Source organism: Chiloscyllium punctatum, chromosome 1 (genome assembly GCF_047496795.1).
Source record: "Chiloscyllium punctatum isolate Juve2018m chromosome 1, sChiPun1.3, whole genome shotgun sequence".
NCBI classification, from domain to species: domain Eukaryota; kingdom Metazoa; phylum Chordata; class Chondrichthyes; order Orectolobiformes; family Hemiscylliidae; genus Chiloscyllium; species Chiloscyllium punctatum.
In genome coordinates, this window is record NC_092739.1 from 42,942,458 (window position 1) to 42,969,050 (window position 26,593).

The 26,593-nt window shown below is 41.2% G+C and overlaps 2 protein-coding genes across 9 annotated transcripts in view; one reads left to right on the forward strand and one right to left on the reverse strand.

Annotated features, from left to right (window-relative positions):
• The first annotated feature begins 1,165 nt into the window (after positions 1-1,165).
• On the forward strand, positions 1,166-11,938 carry stbd1 (starch binding domain 1). 2 transcript variants are annotated; one of them, XM_072550676.1, is made up of 2 exons: positions 1,166-1,452; positions 10,486-11,938. In XM_072550676.1, exons 1-2 carry the CDS (start codon positions 1,215-1,217, stop codon positions 11,424-11,426), a joined length of 1,179 nt encoding a protein of 392 aa, XP_072406777.1. In that variant the 5' UTR covers positions 1,166-1,214; the 3' UTR covers positions 11,427-11,938. The 2 variants fall into 2 exon arrangements, with proteins under 2 accessions (XP_072406777.1, XP_072406784.1); XM_072550683.1 differs by lacking the exon at positions 1,166-1,452 and adding an exon at positions 2,362-2,810.
• Positions 11,939-14,192: 2,254 nt separating this feature from the next.
• LOC140455186 (coiled-coil domain-containing protein 158-like) overlaps positions 14,193-26,593 on the reverse strand; it is a 170,074-nt gene continuing 157,673 nt past the window's right edge. For 5 of the 7 annotated variants that reach the window (XM_072550158.1, XM_072550361.1, XM_072550083.1 and 2 more), the window contains 4 exons: positions 26,495-26,556; positions 15,922-16,125; positions 14,758-14,859; positions 14,193-14,523 (listed from right to left, as the gene is read on the reverse strand). In XM_072550158.1, the coding sequence (XP_072406259.1) occupies positions 14,447-14,523; positions 14,758-14,859; positions 15,922-16,125; positions 26,495-26,556 (445 nt within the window). In that variant the 3' untranslated portion in view covers positions 14,193-14,446. Of the gene's footprint in view, positions 14,524-14,757; positions 14,860-15,921; positions 16,126-26,494; positions 26,557-26,593 lie in introns of those variants that run through there. The other 2 variants (XM_072550241.1, XR_011952850.1) reach the window with 2 other exon arrangements.

A 26,593-nucleotide genomic window follows, 5' to 3' on the forward strand; every position in this document is an offset into this window, starting at 1 on the left:
ATTTTACTGAGAATCTCAAGGATTTTTGCACTGTATAAAGTGACTGTAAAATTTAAATCATTGGACACTTTAAATAGTGCTTTCTTCACTCTGAAAGCATGAGAGCACTTTCCCAAGTTCAACTACATTAATTTACCTTGACGGATGGTAAAGACTGAAGAACATTTAACATATCCAGAGTTGTTGATGGAAATGATCGAGATGTTTGAGTTACAGATGCAACTCAGGCACATCGATTCATTTTTTTCAAATATGGGATGTCTTGCCCAACTTGGGCATGCTCCTACATACAGTAAAATCATCCAGGCTAAAATTGTCCATCTCTTATGCCATTACCATGAATAACATACCTGAGCAGTCTGTCCATTATGTTTCTTATTATCCTGCTTCAGAGTGAGCATTTGGATGTGAATGGTTTCTTCGGCTACTTGAGAAGGTATAGTGGACGCTCATCAGCCATTTAGGGTGCACCCAGAATTTTGTCAAATAGAAAATGTGGCAAAATTTCTTCCATATATGTGAGAACCAATTGAAACAGGTTGCATGATAACTTCTTATGGTAGTGCTGACAAGCTAGCATATTTATTGAATTCAATGTTTCAATTGTTGAACAGCAAAATTAGAAAAATCCATAACATTACTTTAAAGTATCTCGTTAAAAATGACTCAACACCACGTTATAGTCCAGCGGGTTTATTTGGAAGCACTAGCTTTCTGAGCACTACTCCTTCATCAGGTGGTTGTGGAAGCTGTCAATCAAAACGTGAACGCTCCACGTGCTTCCAATTAAACCTGTTGGACCATAACCCGGCGTTGTGTGACTTTTAACTTTGTCCACCCCAGTCCAACACCGGCACCTCCACATTAAAGTATCGAGGGTGTTAAAGCAGGAAGATCAGGTTTCAATAGATGAATGTGTAATTTAAAATAGATGGCATATAGAACTTCATGCAATTAGTGACCAGCAGTGGACATACTCTTTGAGGAGAGAAAAAAAAACCTCAGACGAATTCATAACCTTTGAGAAGAATGAACTAATCAGGTTAAAATGGATAGGGAAGGCAGGAGGGAAGGCGCAATTTTCGGCAGAGTGCCATGGGCTGGGAGGAGGGGTTAGGAGTGGGAGGAGGAGCCGGCAGCTGGGATTTGTCCAGAGTGTCAGCTGAAAAGGTTCAGAGTGAGGTGGCTTCTTGGTGGAGCCTGAGTGTCCAGCGATGGCTCTGGGGCTGGTGAGTTTCTTGCAGGGGATAGCAGCGATGGTGAGCAGCGTGTGGACAGTTTTGCCGCTGGCGCTGGCAGTGGCCCTCAGCACCTGGCTGTGGTTTCAGAGGAGCAAGAACCAGGAGCCGCTGGAGAACTCAGAGGGAGCCGGGCCACACAGCGCTTCCCCGGAGGGCAGAGAGAGCAGCCCTGAGGACACAGGGACAGACGGCTCTCAGCAGGACCCTGCTGGTAAAGATTAACTAGCTGTTTGCATTCGGGGCTGCTGGGAGAGGGGGCACTGGGTTTGTTTCATGCAGAGAAACAAACACACTCAGTGTGACCCGGGCTCAGTTATGGGCAGCCTCTTCTGGTGTGTAATGTACCTGGAAAATGTGCCACTCCTCCTCCTCCTCCTCCTCCACAGACTCTGTGTGTGTGTGGACACCAATATATCCAACTGGCAGAGATGAATGTCACTTTGGGAAGGGGGTGGCGGTAGAGAGAGAGAGAGAGATGACAAGGCGCCTAAATCCTTAACTGCGTATTCTCTGATCAACTCGAATAAATGAAACATGAAACACTGCGAATGCGGGAAATCTGAAGCAAACACGCAAGGGAAACTCAGCACTAACCTGCATTCTCAGTCTGTGGGCGAGAACTTCGTCCTGGTCCCCATCACGAGAGTGTTCTATTTTCCCCAAAATTAAAAAAAAACACACAAATCCGAGCTGCCGTCACCCGAGGGGACGGTAACTTTATTTGCTGCTGATGCTGCAAATGGGAAAAAGTGCGGATTGAATCCGGCTCAACTCGCGGTGAATGTGGTGGAAAGGTCACCCTGAAGCCGCTTGGCTTGGTTTGGTTTGGGAGGGGGGTGTGGGGGGAGGTGTTGGTTTGGGAGGGGGGTGTGGGGGGGAGGTGTTGGAGTTTCCTTGGCGGGAGGGAGGGAGATAGGGAAGACCATCCTCCTGGGCAGCCCGGTGTGTCCCTGTTGCTTCACGTCCGCACTGACGAGAGGCTCTCTCTCTCTCTCTTTCTTTCTTTCTCTTTCTTTCCCCCCCCCCCCCCCCCCCTCCTTCACTGCCCGCCCCCTCTCCCCTGGCCCGCATTGCACCAAATGAACACTGCACCTTATGAACCAGTGCGTTAACCATCAGAACCAAGCTGTGCCAGTACAGAAACCTGTTGTCCGCAGCACGCACAGTGTCTCAGTTCTGCTTTGAAGCGAATTTAATTTTTTATCAACTGTCTAGCTAGTGCTAACTGCTTTGCTGGGCTGAAGGAACATAGTTTAAACCGAGTCTGCAACTATCCCGTTTTGGTTTTTTTTTGGAAGAAGCATACAGAGCAGATACTGACAGTTGTGCAGGGACTTTTGGGGCCCCCAGTGATGGCACAACACGGGCGGGACGGTGGGCTCCCAGTGTCTTGGCTGTGCTGCAAGTCCTGGTGGAGCAAGTGGAAAGTTGGAGCGATGTCTTGTATCTGCAGGACCTTCTCCAGACCGTCTTCAGCAGACTGGGACACCGAGCCCAGTGCCAGGAGTCGGGCCCCGAGGACCTGGATATGTGCAACAGGGAAGCCGGTGACCTCGCGCCCTTCTCAAGGTCAGTGTAGGCAACCTGCAAGTGTCACACCCACCCCACTGTTCAAATCAACAACCCCTGCCATCCACCAAGACCTGGCACCAGTCAATACTTGTACCTGAAGCTCATATACATTTACTGCACTCGATACTTCTAGGATCAGAAATTAATACTGTCTTCTGAAACTACTCTTCCCTGCATCACTCTGAAAGTCGGCAGTTTTCCACCTGCCGCTGGAGCATTGCTGCTTCCGCGCACCAACCGGCACAAAGATTTGGTTTTGTATGCAAAATGCAACCATTTGATTCTGTAACTTTTCAGCTTCAACTATTTATTGGGTCACTTTTAATTTTCAGCGAATTGATGGTGTGATTGTGTGACAGGGAGAGTGGGAAGTGATATTCTTAATAAATAGGAGTGTATTTGTTTTATAATCGGATCTTTTTTGATGAACAGTCTGCACAGAACTGTGTGGATTGCTGCCTTATGTGGCACGCTACAGACTATCCATCATAAAGCCAAGTGCAGCAGGATCTTTCTCTCCAGAGTGGTCCAGGCGGTGGATGCATTGTTTCGGTGCACCAGTGGCCTTTAGTTTGCAACCCCTGGAGCATTGGAGGTTGACCTTTTTTTATATAGAGGTTTTTGAAATCATGAGGGTAAATAGAAAAGGTCTTTTTCCTGGGGTGGGGGAGTCCAGACTAGTGGGCATAGTTTAGGGTGAGAGGCGAAAGATTTTAGAAAGGACCTAACGGGTGACTTTTTTTAATGCAGAGGGTGGTGTGTGTATGGAATGAGCTGCTGGAGAAGTGGTGGAGGCTGGTACAATTGCAACATTTAAAAGACATGGGAAAGGGTGTATGAATAGGAAGGGTTTGGAGGGATATGGGCCAAGTGCTGACAAATGGCGTTAGAATAATTTAGGATATCTGGTTGGCATGAACTAGTTGGACCGAAGGGTCTGTTTCCATGCTCTGTCTCTAGAACTCTATTTGCTTTCATATAAATGCATATGTTTGTGTATAAGTCACAAGGATCTGAGCAGCAGATAGTCCTTTATTTTATAGTAACCAGTCATTAGGTTATAGCTCAAATGTTGCTCATATAGCGGACTCAGGAATTGCGATCAGATATTCGGCATCGACCACATTAGGTCTTTGATCAGCATGGACTCTGGGCCAAAAGTCCACTTGACATGCTTAAAAATAACAACACCAGGTTATAGTCTGACTGGTTTAATTTGAGGCACTCTCTCTTTTAGAGCAGTGCTCCACAACCACCTGATTGTGGGAGCAGCACTGAACTATAACCTCGTTGGGATTTTTAACTTTGTACACCCCAGTCCAACACCAGCATCTCCAAATCATGACTCTACATGCTGTAATACACCATGGAGAGTGAATCTGTCTGAAGTACATAGGATTTGACACTGTGCCTGCAAGCAGTGGTATCATGCTTATCCGAAGTGTCAACACCTAAAGGGCATATGTCTGCTCTGCTTGGTTCTGTGACTAGAATGCAATCTATTCAGCTCTTATTGAGTCGTGTCTGTGACCCCCCCCCCCCATCACGACCTTCGACCTCAAACTGAGAAATGTTGCCATTACCTCCAGCTTTACTCTGCAAGCAGCTAGACACAAAAAAAATCCATGTTAACGTCATCATTTTGCCACTGGACATATCGGCTAGCTATTCAGAGACTGCTGTTATGGCACATCATTTTGGTAAATTTCAAAGACATTTTTACTTAAACATAAGTATCTCTGTTCCTCTTGTAGGATTGTCCCCTCAATGCATTTGTTTCCCCCAAGCAGCTGTGAGCTCTTCATTCTCCAAGCCCATTCTGTTGCCAAGGGGAATGTTACCTTCTGCACCTAGTTTCCTTGAACATCTATCACACCAGTTTTTCTAGAGTTTAGCAGCTTTCTTTTTTTTTGTTTTTAAAAAAAACAAAAATACATGTAGTAAATAATAGCCAGTAGAAATTCTGAGTAACTAGCCTGCAAGCAGTTCTCATTTAAAATCTGCTGGATTTCTTCTGAAAATCATCTTTGAGGTGAAGACTGGAGTAATGATCTCCAAAATGGTGCCATAGGCATCAGATTACACTGATCTGATGTCATGACTTGCACACTTTCAGCATCAATTTAGTGTGTTCATCACCGCCCTCACCACAGCATCCTGTCTGATCTGCCCTTGAGGTGTGTTTGCTGCAGAAACTATTTAGTCCAGCTGGAGTACTATGAAAACACTTCAGACAAGCCCACAGATCACACTTGAGGTCAGGATGACTATTCTCTTGTTTAAAACATTGTTCCAGGTCACCCCATGTACACTAATAGAAACTTACTTACTAGTGCTTTTTTTTTAGCTTCCAACTGGAATCATTTGGCAATTTTTACTGGCACCATCTGAAAGAACTCAATGACTGGAAGAGGCCAATTTTAAAAATCAGGATGCCATTTCTTTGTCCATGTGTCTGTCAAAGAACATGCTTGTTAGAAAAAATATATTGGTGAAGTTAATTCTTGAATCATTGTGTTTTTGTAAATGTTGGGCATTCTTTTTTTCATAATATCAATAGAAGGTCAAGGATTCTGGGTAATCCAAGATGGAGGATGGGAAAAATTTCTGGCTGTAATAGCTGCTCTTTTTGGGAGGTGATTTTTCCTTGAATTCCAGGAGCTGCAATTACTGTTTTATATGCTGTTACATTGTTTTTGAACTTTGGAGGAAAAAAAGTCAAAACACCATTACTCTTAAAAGGGAGAAGAACAGATGAAGGAAGCACATGAAGTCAGTGCGGGGTGGGGCATGGAGGGAAAGAGAGCGAGAGAGAGAAACCCACACTGCTAACTGACAGTTAGCAATTATTGCCTTTGCTGTTGGATTCCTGTATCGCTGGACATCGGAGTGCATCTGGGAAAATTTAATAAAAACGGTTACATTCACAACTGATCTTGGAGGAACCTGTTTGGAAAAGGTCACAACACAGAAGCATACAAGTGGATTTTAAGTGCAGTCTTAAAATAAGTCTGCAGCAGTGAGTAGAGTGGGTTCTTTCTTGTTTTTGTTTTATTGAGCTATGTCTCTTGATTAAACTTAAAATAGAATCCATAAGTATTAATTTAACCTGGAGCAGTGTTTTGTAGAGTAATAAGACAGTGCTATTTTGAGTTTGTAGATGGAAAGAAGCAAAATGGCCCTTTAGTAGAGTGATATGATCTCTTGTCGGTTGTGGGAGTTTAGGGAGGGTTTATGGATTACTGAGGATTATATCTGCAATAAATACCGTTGGTTGTGAATCCTATCAGATTGTCTCTGTCTCTCTAACCGATCCATTCAATGGGAATTTACAAGAACAAGGGGATGTGATGGATGGCAGGTGTAGGAAAGGAGGGGGGGGCAAGTCTCAGATACAGTCGCATAGATGGATTAACTCTAGGAAAGGTCAGAGAGGTAGGCAGGTAGTGCAGAAGTCTTCTGTGGCTATCCCCATTTCAAACAGGGTATGCTGTTTTGGAAAATGTAGGGGGTGATGGACTCTCAGGGGAATGTAGCACAAACAGCCAGGTTTCTGGTATTGAGACTGGCTCTAATGTAATGAGAGATACGTTGGGTTCCAAGTGATCAATTGTTAGGGGACTCAATCATCAGAGGTACACACTGATGTTTCTGTGGTCAGCATCAAAAAATTTAGAATGGTGTGTTGCTTCCCTGGTGCCAGGATCAAGGATGTCCCAGAGAGGGTGCAGAATGTTCTCCAGGGGGAGAGGGAAAAGCAAGAGGTCATTGTCCACATTGGAACCAATGACATAGGAAGGGGAAAGGTTGAAATTCTGAAGGGAGATTAGAGAATTAGGCAGGAATTTTAAAAAGGAGGTCCTCTAGTAGTAATATCTGGATTGCTCCCAGTACTACAAGTTAGTGAGGGCAGGAATAGGAAGACTGAGTAGATGAATGCATGACTGAGGAGCTGGTGTATGGGAGAAGGATTCACATTTTTGGATCATTTGGAAGCTGTTTTGGGGTGGAAGTGACCTGTACACGAAGGACTGATTGCACCTGAATTGGAAGGGGACTAATATACTGGCAGGGAGATTTGCAAGAGCTGCTCAGGAGGATTTAAACGAGTAAGGTGGGGGGGGTGGGACCCAGGGAGATAGGGAGGAAAGAGATTGATCTGAGACTGGTACAGTTGAGAACAGAAGTGAGTCAAACAGGCAGGCAGGGACAAGGTAGGACTAATAAATTAAACTGCATCTATTTCAATGCAGAGGCCTAACAGGGAAAACATATCTCAGTCCCATGCTCCTAACCATGCACTGAGTTCATCTCATAGCATTTACAGAAACGTGGCTCAGGGATGGACAGGAGTGGCAGCTTAATGTTCCAGGATACAAATCCTACAAGAAGGATAGAAAGGGAGGCAAGAGAGGGGGAGTGGTGATTTTGATAAGGAATACATTACAGCTATACTGAGGGAGAATATTCCTGGAAATAGATCCAGGGAAGTTATTTGGGTGGAACTAAGAAATAAGAAAGGGATGATCACCTTATTGGGATTGTATTATAGACCCTCTATAGAAACAAACTTGTAAGGAGCTCTCCAGTTATCTGTAAGAATAATAGGGTGGTTATGGTAGGAGATTTTAACTTTCCAAACATAGACTGGGACTGTCATAGTGTTAAGAAATTCCTCTCCACCTAAATCCTTAAGTGTGTACAAGACAATTTTCTGATTCAGTTTGTGGATGTACCTACTAGAGAAGGTGCAAAGCTTGACCTACTCTTGGGAAATCAGGCAGGGCAAGTGACTGAGGTGTCAGTGGGGCCAGCGACCATAATTCTATTACTTTTAAAATAGTGATGGAAAAGGATAGACCAGATCTAAAATATAAAGTTCTAAATTGGAGGAAGGCCAATTTTGACTGGGTCAGGCAAAACTTTCAAAAGCTGACTGAGAGCAGATGTTCACAGGTAATGGGAGAGGTGGAAAATGGGAAGCCTTCAGAAATGAGATAATGTGAGACCAGAGAAGATATTCCTATTAGGGTGAAAGGAAAGGCTGGTAGGTATAGGGAATGCTGGATGACTAAAGACATTGAGGTTTGGTTAAGAAAAAGAAGGAAGCTTATGTCAAGTATAGACAGGAGAGATTGAGTGAATCCTTTAGAAGAGTATAAAGGTAGTAGAAGTATACTTTGGAGAAATCAGGAGGGCAAAAAGGGGCCATGAGATAGCTTTGGCAAATACAGTTAAGGATAATCCAAAGGGCTTTTTATAAATACATTAAGGACAAAAGGGTAACTAGGGAGAGAATAGGGCCCCTCAAAGATCAGCAAGGCGGCCTTTGTGTGGAACTGCAGGAGATGGGGGAGATACTAAATGATTATTTTGCATCTGTATTTACTGTGGTAAAGGATATTGAAGATATAGAATGTAGGGATATAGATCATCTTGAAAAATCTCCATATTACAGAGGAAGAAGAGCTGGATGTCTTGAAATGTATAAGAGTGGATAAATCCCCAGGATCTGATCAGGTGTACACTAGAACTCTGGGAAGTGATTGCTCGGCCTCTTACTGACACTTGTATCATTTGATAGTCAGAGGTGATGTGTCTGAAGACTGGAGGTTGGCTAACATAGTGCCACTGTTTTAAGAAAGGTGGCAAGGACAAGCCAGGGAAACTATATAGACCAATGAGCCTGACGTCAGTGGTGGGCAAGTTGTGGAGGGAATCCTGAGAGACAAGATGTACATGTATTTGGAAAGGCAAGGACTGATTAGGAATAATCAACATAGCTTTGTGTGGGAAATAATGTCTCTCAAACTTGATTGAATTTTTTTTGAAGGAGTAACAAAGAGGATTGATGAGGGCAGAGCGGTAGATGTGATCTATATGGTCCCCCATGGGAGCCTGGTTAGCAAGGTTAGATCTCATGGAATACAGGGAGAACTAGCCATTTGGATACAGAGCTGGCTCAAAGGTAGAAGACAGAGTGGTGATGGGTTGTTTTTCCAGACTGGAGGCCTGTGACCAGTGGAGTGCCACAAGGATCGGTGCTGCGTCCTCTACTTTTTATCACTTACTTACTTAAATGATTTGGATGTGAGCATAAGAGGTACAGTTAGTAAGTTTGCAGATAACACCAAAATTGGAGGTGTAATGGACAGCAAAGAAGGTTACCTCAGATTACAACAGGATTTTGATCAGATGGGCCAATGGGCTGAGAAGTGGCAGATGGAGTTTAATTCGGATAAATGCGAGGTGCTGCATTTTGGGAAAGTAAATCTTAGCAGGACTTAGACACTTAATGGTAAGGTCCTAGGGAGTGTTGCTTGAACAAAGAGACCTTGGAGTGCAGGTTCATTGCTCCTTGAAAATGGAGTCGCAGGTAGATAGGATAGTGAAGAAGGCATTTGGTATGCTTTCCTTTTATTGGTCAGAGTATTGAGTACAGGAGTTGGGAGGTCATGTTGCGGCTGTATAGGACATTGGTTAGGCCTCTGTTGGAATATTGCATGCAATTCTAGTCTCCATCCTATTGGAAAGATGTTGTGAAACTTGAAAGGGTACAGAAAAGATTTACAAGGGTGTTGCCAGGGTTGGAGGGTTTGAGCTATAGTGAGAGGTTGAATAGGCTGGGGCTGTTTTCCCTGGAGTGTCAGAGGCTGAGGGGTGACCTCAGACGTTTACAAGATTGAGGGGCATAGATAGGATAAATAGACAGTCTTTTCCCTGGGGTGGGGGTGTCCAGAACTAGAGGGCATAGATTTTTTTTTAGATTGGATTACTTACAGTGTGGAAACAGGCCCTTCAGCCCAACAAGTCCACACCACCCCGCCGAAGCAAAATCCACCCCTTACCTAACACTACGGGCAATTTAGCATGGCCAATTCACCTGACCTGCACATCTTTGGACTATGGGAGGAAACCGGAGCACCTGGAGGAAACCCAACGCAGACACGGGGAGAATGTGCAGTTAGTCGCCTGAGGTGGGAATTGAACCCAGGTCTCTGGCGCTGTGAGGCAGCAGTGCTAATCACTGTGCCACCGTGCTGCTGATTTAAGGTGAGAGGGGAAGGACATATGAGACCTAAAAGGGCAACTTTTTCACACACAGGGTGGTACATGTATGGAATGAGCTGCCAGAGGAAGTGGTGGAGGCTGGTACAATTGTAACATTGAAGAGGTATTTGGATGGGTATATGAATAAGGAAGGTTTGGAGGGATATGGGCCAGGTCCTGGCAGGTGGGACTAAATTGGGTTGGGATATTGGTTGGCATGGACGAGTTGGACTGAAGGGTCTGTTTTTTGTGCTGTACATGTCTGACTCTATAACTAATCTCTTGATTGATACTTGAGCCATGCAGGATTTACCTGGAAAATAATGTTGTTTAAATTTAATGTTCACTTCCTGATTTTAGGATTTTACATGTGGTTTGTATAATCAGCCTGTTATCACATACTTCCAGGGCATCTAACATCTTCTGGTTCAGAGGTACAGACACCACCACTGTACCACAAATCTTGATTGTACTGATCTGTTTAAAATTAATTGATGTAACGTAATCCAATTCCTTATAGTTTAAAATTGGAGTTTGAAAATTGTTTGACTGTTTCCACATGTTTGCCATTGTTACTTTTTTTTGTGAGAAGTAAGGGAAACCTATGTCTTTTTTTAAACAGATAAAATTACAGATTCTGAAAGTGACAATATGCCAGTGATCAAGACGACAGAATTGAGAGTTAGTACTCAGCAGTCTCCAGTTGAACAAAAAACAGTGGCTTTGGGAGCTCCAGATATTTCTGATGCGGTGGTAAAGATTCATAAAGAGTGTGCACAGGACCAAAATCTGTCAAATAAACAGGATCCAGCTGATTCCAGACAAAAGAATATTTGTGAGAGCAACCAGACACAAAGTAACTCAATGGCTCAAGCAACCAGTATTGGGCAGGTTACTGTTCATAATACAAGCATGGCTGAAGACTGTAACTTCAGTAAAGAGGAGATTTGTGTTTGTGAAACGAAGTCTGCTGACAAAATTGCAAAGGTGGATGAAAAAACTGGTTGTAAAGACGAAGCTTCTGATCAAATGTTGAAATTAGATAAAATGAACAGAACAGCTTATCTAAAGGAAGCAACTGATACTAATATCAGTGAAAATAACGTTGACATGAGAGATGAATTGGAATGTCTTAAAACTGAAAAGGAAAGAGAAGATAAGAGAAAATTCTTTCAAGAACATGTTAATGCTGAGTCAGAAAGAATGAGTACAAGTTCAGAGCCTGAAAACGTGACCAGGAAAGTTGCTGCAGTGTCTCCTTTACCTCTCAACAATGTCTCTGTGAACTTTAATGTTCACTATATTACTTATTTACACTCTCAGATCCTTGCAGTGACCGGAAACCATGAGTGTCTGGGGCAATGGGAGAGATATGTGCCATTGAAACCAATCAAAGATGGATTCTGGTCCAATTCCATTCTGCTCCCGATGAATTCCAAGATTGAGTGGAAATATGTGGTGGTGGAAGATGGAAAGATCTGTAGGTGGGAGGAATGTTTCAATAGGATTCTGGAGACTGGTCATGAAGACTTTGAAATATTTCAATGCTGGGGTTACCATTAAATCCCATACAAAAGTTGGAGTAACGTAATATTCAAGAGTGAGTGCACTGGTTAGTAATGTGGAATGATGGGGTTCAGGTTTGAGCTTTTGTTCACTTCACTGCTTTCAAAGAGGGAACTGGACATCAGTGATTTTATGGAATGTTTTCACTGGAGGATAACTACTTCTTTAAAAAAAAGCTTTTTCTTCTTTGTCTTTCTATTTTTTGTGCTTTGACTTCAGATTTTGGGCTGCCAGAATGTGTTTTGCTGTGCTAGTTTGTCTGTATGTAATAACTTGCTGCTAAAATGTGCTTTATACAATAACCTCTTCTAGAGGCAAGTAAATCCGTAATGTAAATAAGCCTAAAATATTCTAACATTTACTATATATGTAATTATACAAGGATAATTGCATGCATAGAATCACTAATACTCTTACTGTAATGTGCATTTGTGAGAAATAATAATAAAAACCACACCTGGATTTCCATACTTGATATTTAAATAAAGAATACTAAACTTTGGCATGAAGATAGCGAGGTATAACAATGTGCCCAGTGCACCAACTTCCTTTCTTTCTTTTCCCCCCTCTTTCCCCACCCCCCACCCCCCACCCCCCACCCCCCCAGCAAGTTTTTTCTTTTTTGAAAGCCTAGCAATTTAAGTTCATTTCAGAAATCTAATGTTGCATTTCTACAAACTATTAGAATACAAAATTTTGGAAAAAGTACTGAATGTTTTGGATCTTTTAAACAGAAGTAAAACTTGTCTGGGCACAGATGGGTTTAAAGGTCAGTTTTTTTTGAAAAAGATACTGAAACTTAAAGACTTTTTTTGCTTTAAATGTTGTGAATCATTTAGAGTTCTGATCAGTCATTACAGTGGTACAATTAAATGAATTGTTCTTTTTTGGTTTGTGGCATGCAAGTGCTACTTTTTTTTTGGTAAGGTAATAATGGTTTTCATGTACTTCAAATTAAATCCTGAAAATAACAACGTGCTACTGAATATAAAGCCTGTAAAAATATAAGCACTATGCAGTTAGGCAGTAGTGTGGGGGTTTTAAAAAAAAAGCCTGTAGTCCACACTAAAATTGTCAAATTAATTTTTGTATTCCTGAAGTCTTGCATTGCACTAATTTGAGTAGTTGCTGTTCTGATTCTAAGACCCAAGTCTGACCCACAGACACTGGAGTTCAAACAAAGCTGGAGTTGAATAGGGAGTGGGTTTATTTCGGATTTGGAGGTATTTGTAGCCATAGATCCTGGAACACAACTGTTAGATTCCTTATTTAGCAGATGTTAAATTCTTCTTGACTTACATTGAGGGCTAGTTTCCAATAATTCAAGAACGTTTTAGCCGCCTTTAACTGCAAAGCCCTGCAGGGAAATGGCCATTGTTCTAGTAATGGTAGATGCTAAGTTTACACGCAGGCATGCTAAATAACCTTGCTGTAGTTGAACAAACCAACTTAATTTACACCTATTTTTGTTCAATTTGAACTTTTCATAAATCAGAAGTTTAATTTGTGACTGCTGAATTTTAATCCGGTGAGAGGACGAAAGTTTGGAATAACACACTTTACCATGATTTTTGTAAATTTTACAAGGCTAAAGGACTGGTATTTACTCAAACCTTGAATTGTGTCCTGCATTTCAAACTTTAAAAGTCAAGATTTCCAGTTTCAAAATTTGTAATGCCTTTTGTTTAAAGATATTTATCTCTATGCAGAGAGCAGATTGATGTTTTTTTCTATAATTTTGATAGTGAGAATTCAGACTGAAGTTTTCCTTTTTTTTTCCAAACAGTAATTAAGAAGATTTTTGCCACACACAAACTAGTTAGCGTATTTGAAAATTGTGACTTGCAGCACTCCTCTACAAACATAAGGGACCCTGAATAGTATGCTATTGAGTCTCTGCCTGCAGTTCTAAATTGCTAGGAGGCTCAGATGAGTTGCTAACAGGTATGGGCCCATTAGAATTATGTTTTAATGGAGTGCATCTACACCCTTTTCTTCCACTTGCCTTTTTTCCCTGCAAATCCCACACACTGATTTTTTTTTTTCTCTCCTCCACAACAAAAAATAACCAATTGAAGCCTGGTTTTGCTTCTAGATGAACTTCTCAGAATCTTGCCTTAATCAATTGATACTGAAACCCTCCATTCGATTTTTTTTTTCATCTATCTGTTTGAAGAGTGATTGTGGAACACAAACTGGAAGTCGCCCAATTTTTAATTTGTCCATCCCTTTTTAAATATTTTGGGAGACCAGTATAATAATCTCAGATACTGCTTAGCAATGATACACCTGTTTACATGTCGTCATATTTTATTTGGAAGGTGCAAGTCAAAGTGAGCTAGAGAAACCTCTTAAGTTTTCCGACAGATTTAAGACTTCTCTGATTTTTGTTGTTCCATCTGGCTAAGAAATGAATTTGTAGTTTATTTTTTTGGAAAGGAGGTCTTGGAGGTTTTGGTAAAGGAGGTCTAAAGAATTTTAAAAATATTCTGACTTCATCTTGAATGGCATAATCATACCTATACAATAGAGAAGAGAATAAATATCCAACTGGAGAGTAGTAATCTTTTGCATTTGGGGAAATAATTAATCTGTTCGTGGTTAAGACAGTGTCTCCCACAGGCTTTTTAATCATAGTAGACAAATTGTCTGTATTGAATAATTCTGCATAATATAGAACTTTAAATACAGTGTGTGGAAAGAGGAACAATTCCATTAAGTTTACACTGTAGTTTGTTTTTCGGCTTTCCCTTCACCCTCCTCTCCAATTATTCTTAACTCAATTAACATGACTACTTATTTCACGATGCAAACGTAGCATGATGTATTTACAAACATCAGAATATTTTGGCATGACAGATTCAAGAGTGAGTAATCTCCTCCTGTATATATTTCAATGATCTTTAATTACATTTGGATAGATTGAACAGAATGGGTTTCACAAGGTATTAAATAGCAGCAGGTTTTATTTTGTGTACTGCAGCAAGTCAAAAGAATAAAATGCAAAAACATGGACTTCACTTCTTTAGCATTTTCTCTCTGTCTTTTACTCTCTTTATCCTCTTCTCTTGGTTTCTGATCATGGAGGACATTTCTGTAAATCAAATGTTGTGGATTCAGTTAATAGTTCTGAAGTATTAACTTGAACAAAGTCCTCCAATAAATGGGTTTAAGTTAAACAATCACAGTAATTTGTAATGTGTGCAGTGGAAGGGTGTACCAGAATAACTGTCAAGGTTTCACTTAAACATGTGTAAAGGTTTATTTCTAGCTGGTTTGTAAGTGTACACAAAAACCTAGTGAATTGTTTTGGTAAGGTTGGAAATACCATGATTCTTCAACTGAAGATCTTCCACCAAGTTTTGCAGACCGTCCAGCTTGTTCTGCAGTTTCTTGCAGGCCTGTCCTGCAACATCCATCTGGTCAGTATCTAAAGAGAGAAATAGTGCACTGAAACAAGGTATGATGAGAAACACTGGCTGCCATGTGTCCTAAATTGCAACACTCTTCACACAGTTGTGAAAAAGTATATATTGATGGGCAGAATAGGGAGTCAAAGTGGGGATAGAAGAACAATGAGTTCAGAGGTCAAGTATTTCTGAAAGTTGTATCATAGGCTAGGAAAAAGATTTTTTTTAAAAAAAGTCCAGTATTAAGTGTTATTTCTAGATTGGGTTTCACAAATTTTTAATTCTACGTTAGACTCATTACATACCATATCAGTGCAGTTCGGGTTGCTGTTATCAAAAAATGTAGAGGCACTGGAGAATTTGCAGAAATTAAAAGAATTAAAAATGTGTATGCAACAGCAAAGGCCATTAGGCTTGGATTTGGCATCTTCATTTGAAAATGATGAAAGGGTGACCTTATCGAGGCCTTCAGAACTCTTCAAGGTTTGATAGAGGGACTCCGAAGTAAATCTTTTTCATGTGGAAGAGCCTATTTAAAGGCAATCAATGCAAAAGATAGTCAATAAGGACTCAAATTTGGAATTCCGAAAGAATGTTTTGGGAAACTCTGCTGCAGGGAATTGTTGAAGTGAATGTAAAGATGTGTTTAAAGGGAACATAGGCCAGCATGTGGGGAAGATAGGAGTAGTGACTTCAAGAACTGGGAGGTCAGGGTTCCAGTCTCACCTGCTCCAGAGGTCTGTAATAACATTTCTGAACAGGCAGATTTAGAAAAAAAAATTACAAGAATACAGTGAGATGACCAAAGATGGGAGGGAGGCTTGAATGGAGCTTTAACACATACCAAGATTTGTTGGGCTGAACAGTCAGGACACAGGGTGCTGAAACAATCAATATAACCAAGTAATACATGTATCTAATACTCTTGTCCCTGTTAGTTGACTGCCGATGCTAACATTGTTAAAACTGAATCCTTCAAAACAAACCAAAAGGTCAAACATCCTTTTGTCTTAATAAAAAGACAACTGTAGAATAAATGTCAGTGGTTCCTGTTTCTGCCTTAGGTTACACACAGATCTTACTGTTATGGAAGTGAAGTTCATTTTCCGAATATGGTGATGACATGTAGCTGGTCCTTGAAGAGCAAAGGTCATTAACAGCTGTATTTTCCCTTCTGTATTCACATAGTGAGCCTGTTAGCAAGGAAGATACCGGTGATCTTTCTGGACTCTGATGCTTGGGGGAGGAGGTGTAGCACGCACCACTCATCTGTGATGAGTGGTTTGCTGTATGGGGGGGAATAAACAACATTTTTATCTTGAGCAAAATGTAACTGGGAAATTGAAATATACAGTTAAGTTCCACTAGCTGCATCAACACAAGTTGTCCTGAGATTAAAAGAGAACCAATTTCGGAATCTAAGTCACTGGATTTGTAAGTACCTTTTATGGGTTCAGCCCAGTTTGGTTTTTTTTTTAATCAACCAGTTTTGCAGATGTTTTGTAGCAAATGTAGTAATATTATAGCGAGGTGTAAGTAAGTGTTTGCGACACCCAGGCCTTCATGTCTCCATGCGCTTACCAAAAGTGTAAATTGCAGCAGTAGCTTTGTTTACCATTGGTAACTTTATTTGTAAATTTTGTGTATTATGGATTTTCATATTCTTAATTCAAAACATCATCCCATTTTAGTTACTTATTAAGTCATGTTTTGTGCTTTGAAGAGTGAAATGTAGACCTCAGCTGGTAAATCTGCTTTAATCCCCTATATTCAATCTCTTGCCAACTAAAATTCAGATTTGATAGGATATCCACTATAATAAGGTGGGAAGGCAGTAACGTTAACTTGAAGTTTAAAATTGAATATTTAGCATATTGTTGCTCTACCCATCTTGAAGAATTTTATTTTTCTGACTTCCTCCAGGTTCCTGATCCTGGCACAGGAAAAAAAACACACACTCAATCCTATGCAAGTATGACAAAAGTTAACTATCCTTCCTGATCAGCTGCCTGCAAATTGTGACATGGTTGACTAAAACACCCCCTTTTTCAGATTTTTATTAACTGAATACTGTATAAATTTTCTCAGTAAGCATGCTGGAGTTTAAACCCGTGGATTCAGAACATCAGTTTTGATTATTAGGCTAGTGACGTTACCTCTACCTCCATGCCACACTCTTATCCTCAATTTGCGGATTTAAAAAAAATCAGTCTATTCATGGATGTTATTACTCACATGTGGATCACATGGGATTTGAACCTTGGTCTCCTAGTTCAAAGGTAAGGGCACTACCAGTGCACTTGAGGTTCCATTCTTAACTAGCTAAGCATAATTGCAAAAGCTGCTTCAATTACTTTTCTTTCTGCTCCAGCACTGTTAACTGTGTGTCTCAACGATGTATCCTGTCCCTGATTTCTAATCCAAATAATGCCATAGCAACATTGTCTAAAAACATTAACATCAGTTTCCACATCAACAAAACAAAGTGCTGGAGAAACTTGGCAGATCTGGCAGCAGAAGTTATGACAAAGGGTCATGACTTGAAATGTTAATTCAGAATAAGAGAATTTAATATTTATAGTTCAGCCCTTAGTCGGAACCCTGCTGTCAAGCTTGCTTCCAGTACTTTTAGCTTGCCAGCATCTGCAGGTTTTATCTGCTTCATCATGTATGCTTATTACATCAATCTCTACCTAATCAATATTTCTCTCAACACTTTTCTCATTGTTAGACTACTGGTAAAGCAATCCAGTAATTCATGAGTAGAAATTTCCTCAATTTATGTACCAGGAAAACTGATGCTATTGATTTTTGGCCCACCTCAAACTCTTCTCTCAGCACTGACTCAATCTGGCAATTTTCTGCTGTTAAGCTGTTCACAACCTGTGTCATTACCTGATTCTGAAATGAGCTTCCAAACATGCACCTGTGCCAATAATAAGGCTGTCTATTTCCAACACATACATTTCTCGATTCCACCACTGATTCAGTTCAGCTGCTGAAACTTTCATCCAAGTATTTATAAATCTTAGACTTGGCCATTGCATTGCACTCTTGTTCAGCTTCCTGCCTTCTCTTTAAACTTAAGGCCATTCACAACTCTGCTATCCATGTCCTAACTCAACAATCTTGTTCAATCGCCACTCTAGTGTCCAATAATCTATAATCCAATAATCTCTTCCCTACTTCTAAACTCCTCCAGCTGTGCAACCCAGTGCTGAGGGCCACCAAATTGGAAGTTGAAGGGCTGAAGAACCATGAAGATTACCATCATTAAAATTGCAACAGCAGAAACAAACCATCATGCTTTTGATCTTCTGGTTTCTTAAGCATTCCTTCTATTTAATTAGTGCACTGTTTGTGGCTGTGCTTGCAAACATTCCCTCTCTAAATGTCTGCCCCTCCTTTTTTCCCTTTCTTTCTCTCCTCCTCCTTCCCCCCCCCCCGAGACAGTATTGGTCTGTAGCCTACAGGTTGAGGTACTTTATGTCAACATCCAAGCATTTCTAACAGTTTATTGTTAAAACTGACTTGTCTAAATAAGCATTTAATAAGGCTGATTACTATGTCCTTCTGTAGTTTTGAGAGACCTTGTTTCATACTTTTCTGTAATAACACTTTTTTTACCCCCACCCCCAACTCCCAAGGCATTTCAAGTTATAATCTGATCGTTATAAAAATAAGTTGCAATCAGGGCAGTATTTGGAGGGGGAAAATATACTGGCGTATTTAATCCATTTGCAAATTGAAAAGGTGGTGGTTCAACAAATGCTGGTAGGGTAACTTCTTTCCAAAGGAATTAGTGCCTTGTTTCATTGTTTTAGAACAAAGGTGAGATACTTTCTTGTTCTTCAGTATTGAATATATAAAGTCGCTATTTTTATCTTGCAAGGTTCTGGTCTTGATTGCATGACGTAGTATCACATACCTTCATAAATCTCAGTGGAACAGTTCACTGCAATTAGCTTCAATAGAACTCACCTGTGTGCAGCTGGGTGGAAGAAAGATATTTAAAAAGCCCAACATGCATACTGAACACAGTAAATCAGGCTGACTCTTGGTTCTGTGTTTTATAATTAGTTGCTGGAGCAGGATGCAGCTCATAATACTGCAGGCATGAACAGGATCTGAATTAAACTGATTTGCTCTCCTAGCTGCTAAGGTAGATATGTTTTGTCATGAAGGTGCCCAGGTATGGTAGCCGAGCCGCTTTGCCCTATTGTGCAAAATAATACATTTTGATAAGGGCTGTAGAAGACACTGTTGGTCAATAGGGGTGTGTATGTGTATGTATATGTAGTGAGATGAGCTATACATACTGTAAATGTTACTCTTGTGTGCATATGGACAACTGCTAACTTGCATTATTCAACATTCAAATAAGAGTTGCAACTTTAGTATCCTAGCTCATGCAATTATTTCATATGAAATAAATCCATATTACGAGAGTGACTGTCAATTTAGTTCTCCAAATAAATCCTTCTATGGTTTTAACAAGGTCATGTAAATCTCATGCTCTCAATATCCAAAAGGGGCCCAATAAAATATCCCATAGATGAAATGAAAACTAACACCCTATTAATGTAAATGTTGCTTGATGGTTTGGAAAGATGCAATAAAAAAAATTGAGATTTCAGGCCATTACTAATATGATTTTTAAATGGTCATTCTCCAAGCTTTTAATTGAATAGGAAACCATAGTGTTTGACTGAGGCGATAGATTGAATTTGGCCACCTTTTTAATATTGTAAAATTAATGCAAAGGTGATTAAAATAATTACATGTACTTTCATGCACTGTTGCATAGCTAATATTTTGTGGCCTTAAATTAGAAGGACACAAGTTTCATTTGTCTTTCTTTTGAGTTTGAAATTCCTTTACAAAACAAACTTTTAAAGTCAATAACATTTAAAAGTAACATTTTTAAACAAACACTATGTTGAATCTATAGTGAAAACAAAAAATGCTGGAGATCAGTGGGTCAGGCAGCAACCGTGGAGAGAAAGCAAACTAACATTTTGAGTCTAGATGACTCATTTTTGTTTTCAATACAGATTCCAGCGTCTGCAGTAATTTGCTCCTATGCTGTTGCGTCTGGTCAGGTCCATTATTGAAAAATTTGCATGGATACAAAATGTGACTATACTATGACAAGTTGATGTTCCCACCCCAAAAAAAATCTTATAAGGAAGTCTGAAATAAAAGCAGAATTAGCTGAGAATACTCAGCAGGTCAGATACTATCTGTGGAGAGAGAAAGAGTGTTTATATCTCAGATAGTTTGACTTGGACTGGGAAAAGTTAACAATGTCATAACTTTTAAGCAACTTCTGAAACAGAAGTAGGGTGGGGTGACAGAAGGGAAGAACAAAAAGGCATGTTTTGATTAAATACCTAATCAGACACAAGAAAGGAACGACAGAAAGCAGTGAATACAAACAATCGAAAAGAGACAAGTAAAACTTCAGAGTAGGCTTTCCTGGGAGGGATGTAGCAGATAATTAAACATTGACAGTATCTTAATCTGAAATGCTGTACAGGAAATGCTGGAAATATTCAGCAGCATCTGAAATTTCCATGTGTTTTTTTCCATTATGCACCATTATTACTATTTCCTTCTCCTGTTGATCAGGTGCCTAACAAAACTTCCCTCTTTGTTTACTCATGCAACATTTTGTATTATCACATATTCCTCAATCATACTCCTGATATTATAAGTAGGATATGGTAATACAGCATTTGTTATTGGACTAGAAAACTCAAAAGCCTGGACAATTGACCCTGAGACCTAATTTCAGATCCCACTATAACTGAATTTAAACACCATAGCTGTTAATCACGTTTAAAAGAAATTATAATAGTCGAAACTGGATAAACCAAAAGTCAGGATGGGTCAGAGTTATCAGCCATTCCCACTAGAACAGGAAATCCAGTACATGGATGTCTATGATAAATTGAAATTCCTGGTTTCTCTGGATGAGCCAAATTTGGACATGCCAGTCATGGGACCACACCAAGCAACTGGAGTGGAGGAAGGTCAAGTCCTGATGGACTGGGGTGATTAAGAACCTAAGATCCAAATACTAAAAGCAGTTGATCTGTCATATGCTAGAGATTGTTGATATGAAGCAGGTGTACAACCCACGTGTCTGCAGGCCTTTTTAACACAGGGTGAGGAAAATCAAACGAGACTCCTTCCCTTGCCATGGAAAGTCAGAATGGAAATTCCAACAGAGACAACCATAGAAACGGATACCAAGATGAACACCATTGTACACTGCACAATAGAATGGAGAGATGATGCAACTGTCAATATAGAACATTTTCAACTGAGGATGAATTACCCACTTGTTGCTGTAGTTGAGACCTTAAGGCCTAAAGAGGTGACATAGAGATGGCAGGTTCTGGATAAGTGGTGCTGGAAAAGCACAGCAGTTCAGGCAGCTTCCGAGAAGCAGTAAAATTGACGTTTCAGGCAAAAGCCCTTCATCAGGAATAGAGGCAGAGTGGCTGAAGGGTGGAGAGACAAATGAGAGGAGGGTGGGGAGAAAGTAGCATAGAATACAATAGGTGAGTGGGGGAGGGGATGAAGGTGATAGGTCAGGAAGGAGGGTGGAGTGGATAGGTGGAAAAGAAGATAGGCCGGTAGGACAAGTCATGGGGACAGTGCTGAGCTGGAAGATTGGAAGTAGGGTGAGGTGGGGGAAGGGGAAATGAGGAAACTGTTGAAGTCCACATTGATGCCTTGGGGTTGAAGTGTTCCGAGGTGGAAGATGAGGCGTTCTTCCTCCAAGCTGGTGAGGGAGCGGCAGTGAAGGAGGCCCAGGAGCTCCATGTCCTCGGCAGCGTGGAAGGGGGAAGTTGAAATGTTGGGCCACAGGGCAGTGTGGTTGATTGTTGTGGGTGTCCCAGAGATGTTCCCTAAAGCGCTCTGCTAGGAGGCGTCCAGTCTCCCCAATGTAGAGGAGACCGCATCGGGAGCAACGGATACAATAAATGATAATGGTGGATATGTAGGTAAAACTTTGGATGTGGAAGGCTCCTTTAGGGCCTTGGATGGAGGTGAGGGAGGAGGTGTCGGCGCAGGTTTTACAGTTCCTGCGGTGGCAGGGGAAGGTGCCAGGACAGGACCGTGAGTTGTAGGGGGGTGTGGACCTGACCAGGTAGTCACGGAGGGAACAGTCTTTGCGGAAGGCGGAAAGGGGTGGGGAGGGAAATATATCCCTGGTGGTGGGGTCCGTTTGGAGGTAGCAGAAATGTCAGCGGACGATTTGGTTTATGCGAAGGTTGGTAGGGTGGAAGGTAAGCACCAGGGGGGTTCTGTCCTTGTTATGGTTGGAGGAGTGGGGTCTGAGGGCAGCAGTGCGGGATGTAGACGAGATGTGTTGAAGGGCATCTTTAACCACGTGGGAAGGGAAATTGCGGTCTCTAAAGAAGGAACAAGTGGTGCATTGGTTTGTGGTGTAGCAATCAGTTACCAATAACATAGAACATTACAGTGCAGCATGGGACCTTCGGCCCTCGATGTTGCGCTGACCAGTCATACCAATGTGAAGCCCATCTAATCTACACTATTCCATGTACATCCGTATGTTTGTCCAATGACGATTTAGGTGCACTTAAAGTTGGCGAATCTACTACCGTTGCAGGCATGGCATTCCATACCCTTACTACTCTCTGAGTAAAGAAACTACCTCTGACATCTGTCCTATATCTATCACCCCTCAATTTAAAGCTATGCCCCCTCGTGCTCTCCGTCACCATACTTGGAAAAAGGCTCTCCCTGTCCACCCTATCTAACCCTCTGATTATCTTTTATGTCTCTATTAAGTCACTTCTCAACCTTCTCTCTAACGAAAACAGCCTCAAGTCCCTCAGCCTTTCCTTGTAAGACCTTCCCTCCATACCAGGCAACATCCTCGTAAATCTCCTCTGCACCCTTTCCAAAGTTTCCACATCCTTCTTATAATGCGGTGACCAGAACTGTACACAATATTCCAAGTGCGGCCGTACCAGAGTTTTGTACAGCTGTAGCATAACCGGAACTCGATCCCTCTATTAATAAAAGCTAAAACACTGTATGCCTTCTTAACAACCCTGTCAATCTGGGTGGCAACATTCAGGGATCTGTGTACCTGGACATCGAGATCTCTCTGCTCATCTACTCTACAAAGAATCTTACCATTAGCCCAGTAATTTGAATTCCGGTCACTCCGACCAAAGTGAATCACCTCACACTTGTCCGCATTAAACTCCATTTACCTCTCAGCCCAGCTCTGCAGCTTATCTATGTCTCTATGTAACCTACAACATCCTTCGTCACTATTAACAACTCCACTGACCTTAGTGTCATCTGCAAATTTACTAACCCACCCTTCTACGCCCTCATCCAGGTCCTTTTTTAAAATGACGAACAGCAGTTGACCCAACACCGACCCTTGCAGTACACCACTGATAACTGGACTCCAGGATGAACATTTCCCATCAACCACCACCCTCTGTCTTCTTTCAGCAAGTCAACTACTGATCCAAACTGCTATATCTCCCACAATCCCAATCCTCTGCATTTTATACAATAGCCTACTATGGGGAAGTTATCGAACGCCTTGCTGAAATCCATATACACCACATCAACCGGTTTACTCTCATGTACCTGTTTGGTCACCTTCTCAAAGGTCTTCAGCCTGTAAACAATTATGTGATAGGTTCTCAGGTAGCTGAACAGCCTGTGGCTGTGAACAAGATGAAGTGTTTTTAGACCACCAGCAGCTCAGGAGCTCTATCTATTCTCTGTAGAAAAAGCCACTTTGCCACTTAAGAAAATCAGTGTTTCTTTCATCTAGTAGGTGCTGTGAGCTGCAATTTCTAGCTGAAAATTCAGAGACCTAATATAAATGAACCAGCCACCATGTGCCTCTTGCAAACCAAAGGAAGTATCTGGAGAAGGATGAATGAAGAGCAGCACAGAAATCATAGGGATCAACTCAACAATTCTTTGAACAATGTCAAAGAGTAGTCCTGGAAAAGCATAGCAGGTCAAGCAGCAGCTGAGGAGCAGGGAAATCTTTGAACAATGACCACTGAACTGCTTTCCCTGTGTTCCCTCAGTCCATTATGCTCATATTTTATGACACAGTGCGTGTGCGATAGTAAAGTGGAGCATTTAAATTAGTAGTTATATGCCAAGCATTCATGAACTGTTTGCCATAGCTAGAAGCTGTTTCATGTAATAAATAGTTTTTGTTAAATACAGAAACCGGAGTCCAAAAGACAGGTACACCAGGATCTTTGCAAACTTTTGAAAAATCTTTTTAACTTTTGCGATGATCCCTGGATTAGTAGGGATAGATTTCCAGCATGCGACCCCAGTGACTAAAAGGTTGTGCCTACCACAGTTAGAGATGTGTCAATACAGCACGAGGAGGAGATGATGACAACATTGGTAGATAGTTGTGGGGTGGGGGGAGCGCTAGAAGTTTGGAAGGGAGATGGACTATGTAATGTTAAGTATTAATGCGAAGTGGCTGGGATTATGATAGTGGGAAAATGTTATACCATAAAGACTCAATGAGACTGTGTAATGTTATTGTACTTTTTTCCTACATTGTTACTATCTGCATGGCACCAGACCCTAGGATTTCACCAGTTAAGCAACATACTCACATTCTCTCTGCAGGTTGTGTATAGTGGATTTTGTTCTCTCTTGGAATCTGAGTGACAACATCATCCAATGTCACAGAGTCACAGAGATGTACAGCACGGAAACAAACCCTTTGGTCCAACCTGTCCATGCCAACCAGATATCCCAACCCAATCTAGTCCCACTTGCTAGCACCTGGCCCATATCCTTCCCAACCCTTCCAATTCATATACCCATCCAAATGCCTCTTAAATGTTGCATTTCTACCAGCCTCCACCACTTCCTCTGGCAGCTCATTCCATACACATACCACACACTGAATGAAAAAGTTGCCCCTTAGGTCTCTTTTATATCTTTCCGTCTCACCCTAAACCTATGCCCTCTATTTCTGGACTCGCCCACCCCAGGGAAAAGACTTTGTCTATTTATCCTATCTATGCCCCTCATGATTTTATAAACCTCTATAAGCTCAACCCTCAGTTTCCGATGCTCCAGGGAAAACAGCCTCAGTCTATTCAGCTTCTCCCTATAGCTCAAACACTCCAACCCTGGCAACATCTTTGCAAATCTTTTCTGAACCCTTTCAAGTTTCACAACATCTTTCCAATAGGAAGGAGACCAGAATTGCACACAATATTCCAACAGTGGCCTAACCAATGTCCAGAGAGCGTTCTTCTCTTGCCTGCTGCAATATCTTTCCAATGCTTAACATGATTTCCCATTCAGCCATGATTACAGCCCTTTAATAGGCAGAACATCTTTAAAAAGAGCAGGAAACCTACAGCACTTGAATGCGCAACAATGCTGCTGTGAAAGCAGGGAGAAGGTGAATCTTCAGTCTTCTCAGGGAAGACGTGCCCAAGCTGCCCAACCCAATCTTCATGTGCTACAGGAAGACGAAAATTATGTCCAGTGCACCTTGATTTCAATGAGCTCTGATGGGTCAAAGTCACAATCTCCACACCCAAAGGCCAGACAGGCCCAATTCAAGCCTATAGCTTCCTACTTAATCATAATCCAGTTGTATGAGGGGAATAAAATTTCTACTCATTCTCACAAAATCCAAAGCAACTTTACTTAGAAAAGATTATTTTCGAAGCACATGTATGCAGCAGAAAACTAGACTGATTTAAGTTAAATATGCGGTATATTAGAATTTCCAAGGTTACCACCAGAACAGCTGTCAGAAAATGGCATCTGTGCTTATATTAAACAGAATATTTTACTCCTTGGAAAATAGAGTAGGAAATGTTTATATTAATTTTACAATATTGTGCAGAGCTAGGGCAGAGTGCTGGCATTACACATAGCCCTGGATTATACATAGCCCTTTCACTTCTGGGGACTGGTTTAAATCTTGCCAATCTAATGACATGACAGTCTGATGTCAATCTCTGTAATGGAGTTCTACGATGTTTAAGTCTCCATGGAATTTTGAGGGATAAGAAGTTAAAACTCAAAACTAGCTCAGAACCGACACAATTTGCTCAACTCAGTCAAAATAAAATGTCATAGAATGCTCGAGAAATGGAGAAGCAACAGGTAGCACACCAGAATGTGCTTTGCCGAGTTGAACTGAACTACACTGTTGAGGTGGAGTACAGCAAATTTTACCTGGCAGCTTATTACACAACATCGTGTACGCAGAATGTTGGGCTGTAATTTTCAGGATCTGATTCCCCAACAATAACCCCCATCTCTCTCTCTGCAACCTCCCCTTCTATCCTTCTCCCCCCTTCCCCCATCCCCACCGACCCCAAATTTTAGATGGACACACAGAAAAGCACAAATTAAATAATTATGAAAGAATTGAAGATGAAATTTTTTTTCAACACAATGGTAAAATATTTTTGTTACACTGATAACATTTCTTGCATAGGTTTGCTATATGAATTCCTATACAAATTTCAGTTTGTTTTAGTATGACATTTTTCAGAAAAACATATATTATTGACAAAATTAACAAAGGGACACAGACTTTTAGCAATCCTGGCATGCTGTTAATGTTAAACTCACCAGTGCAAGAAAAATGGTCAGGTTTGAAGGTTTCTTTTGCATCCTGAGTGCATAATCGATCCCTGTGGGAAAAGAGGTGCAGATAGCATTCCAAATTGC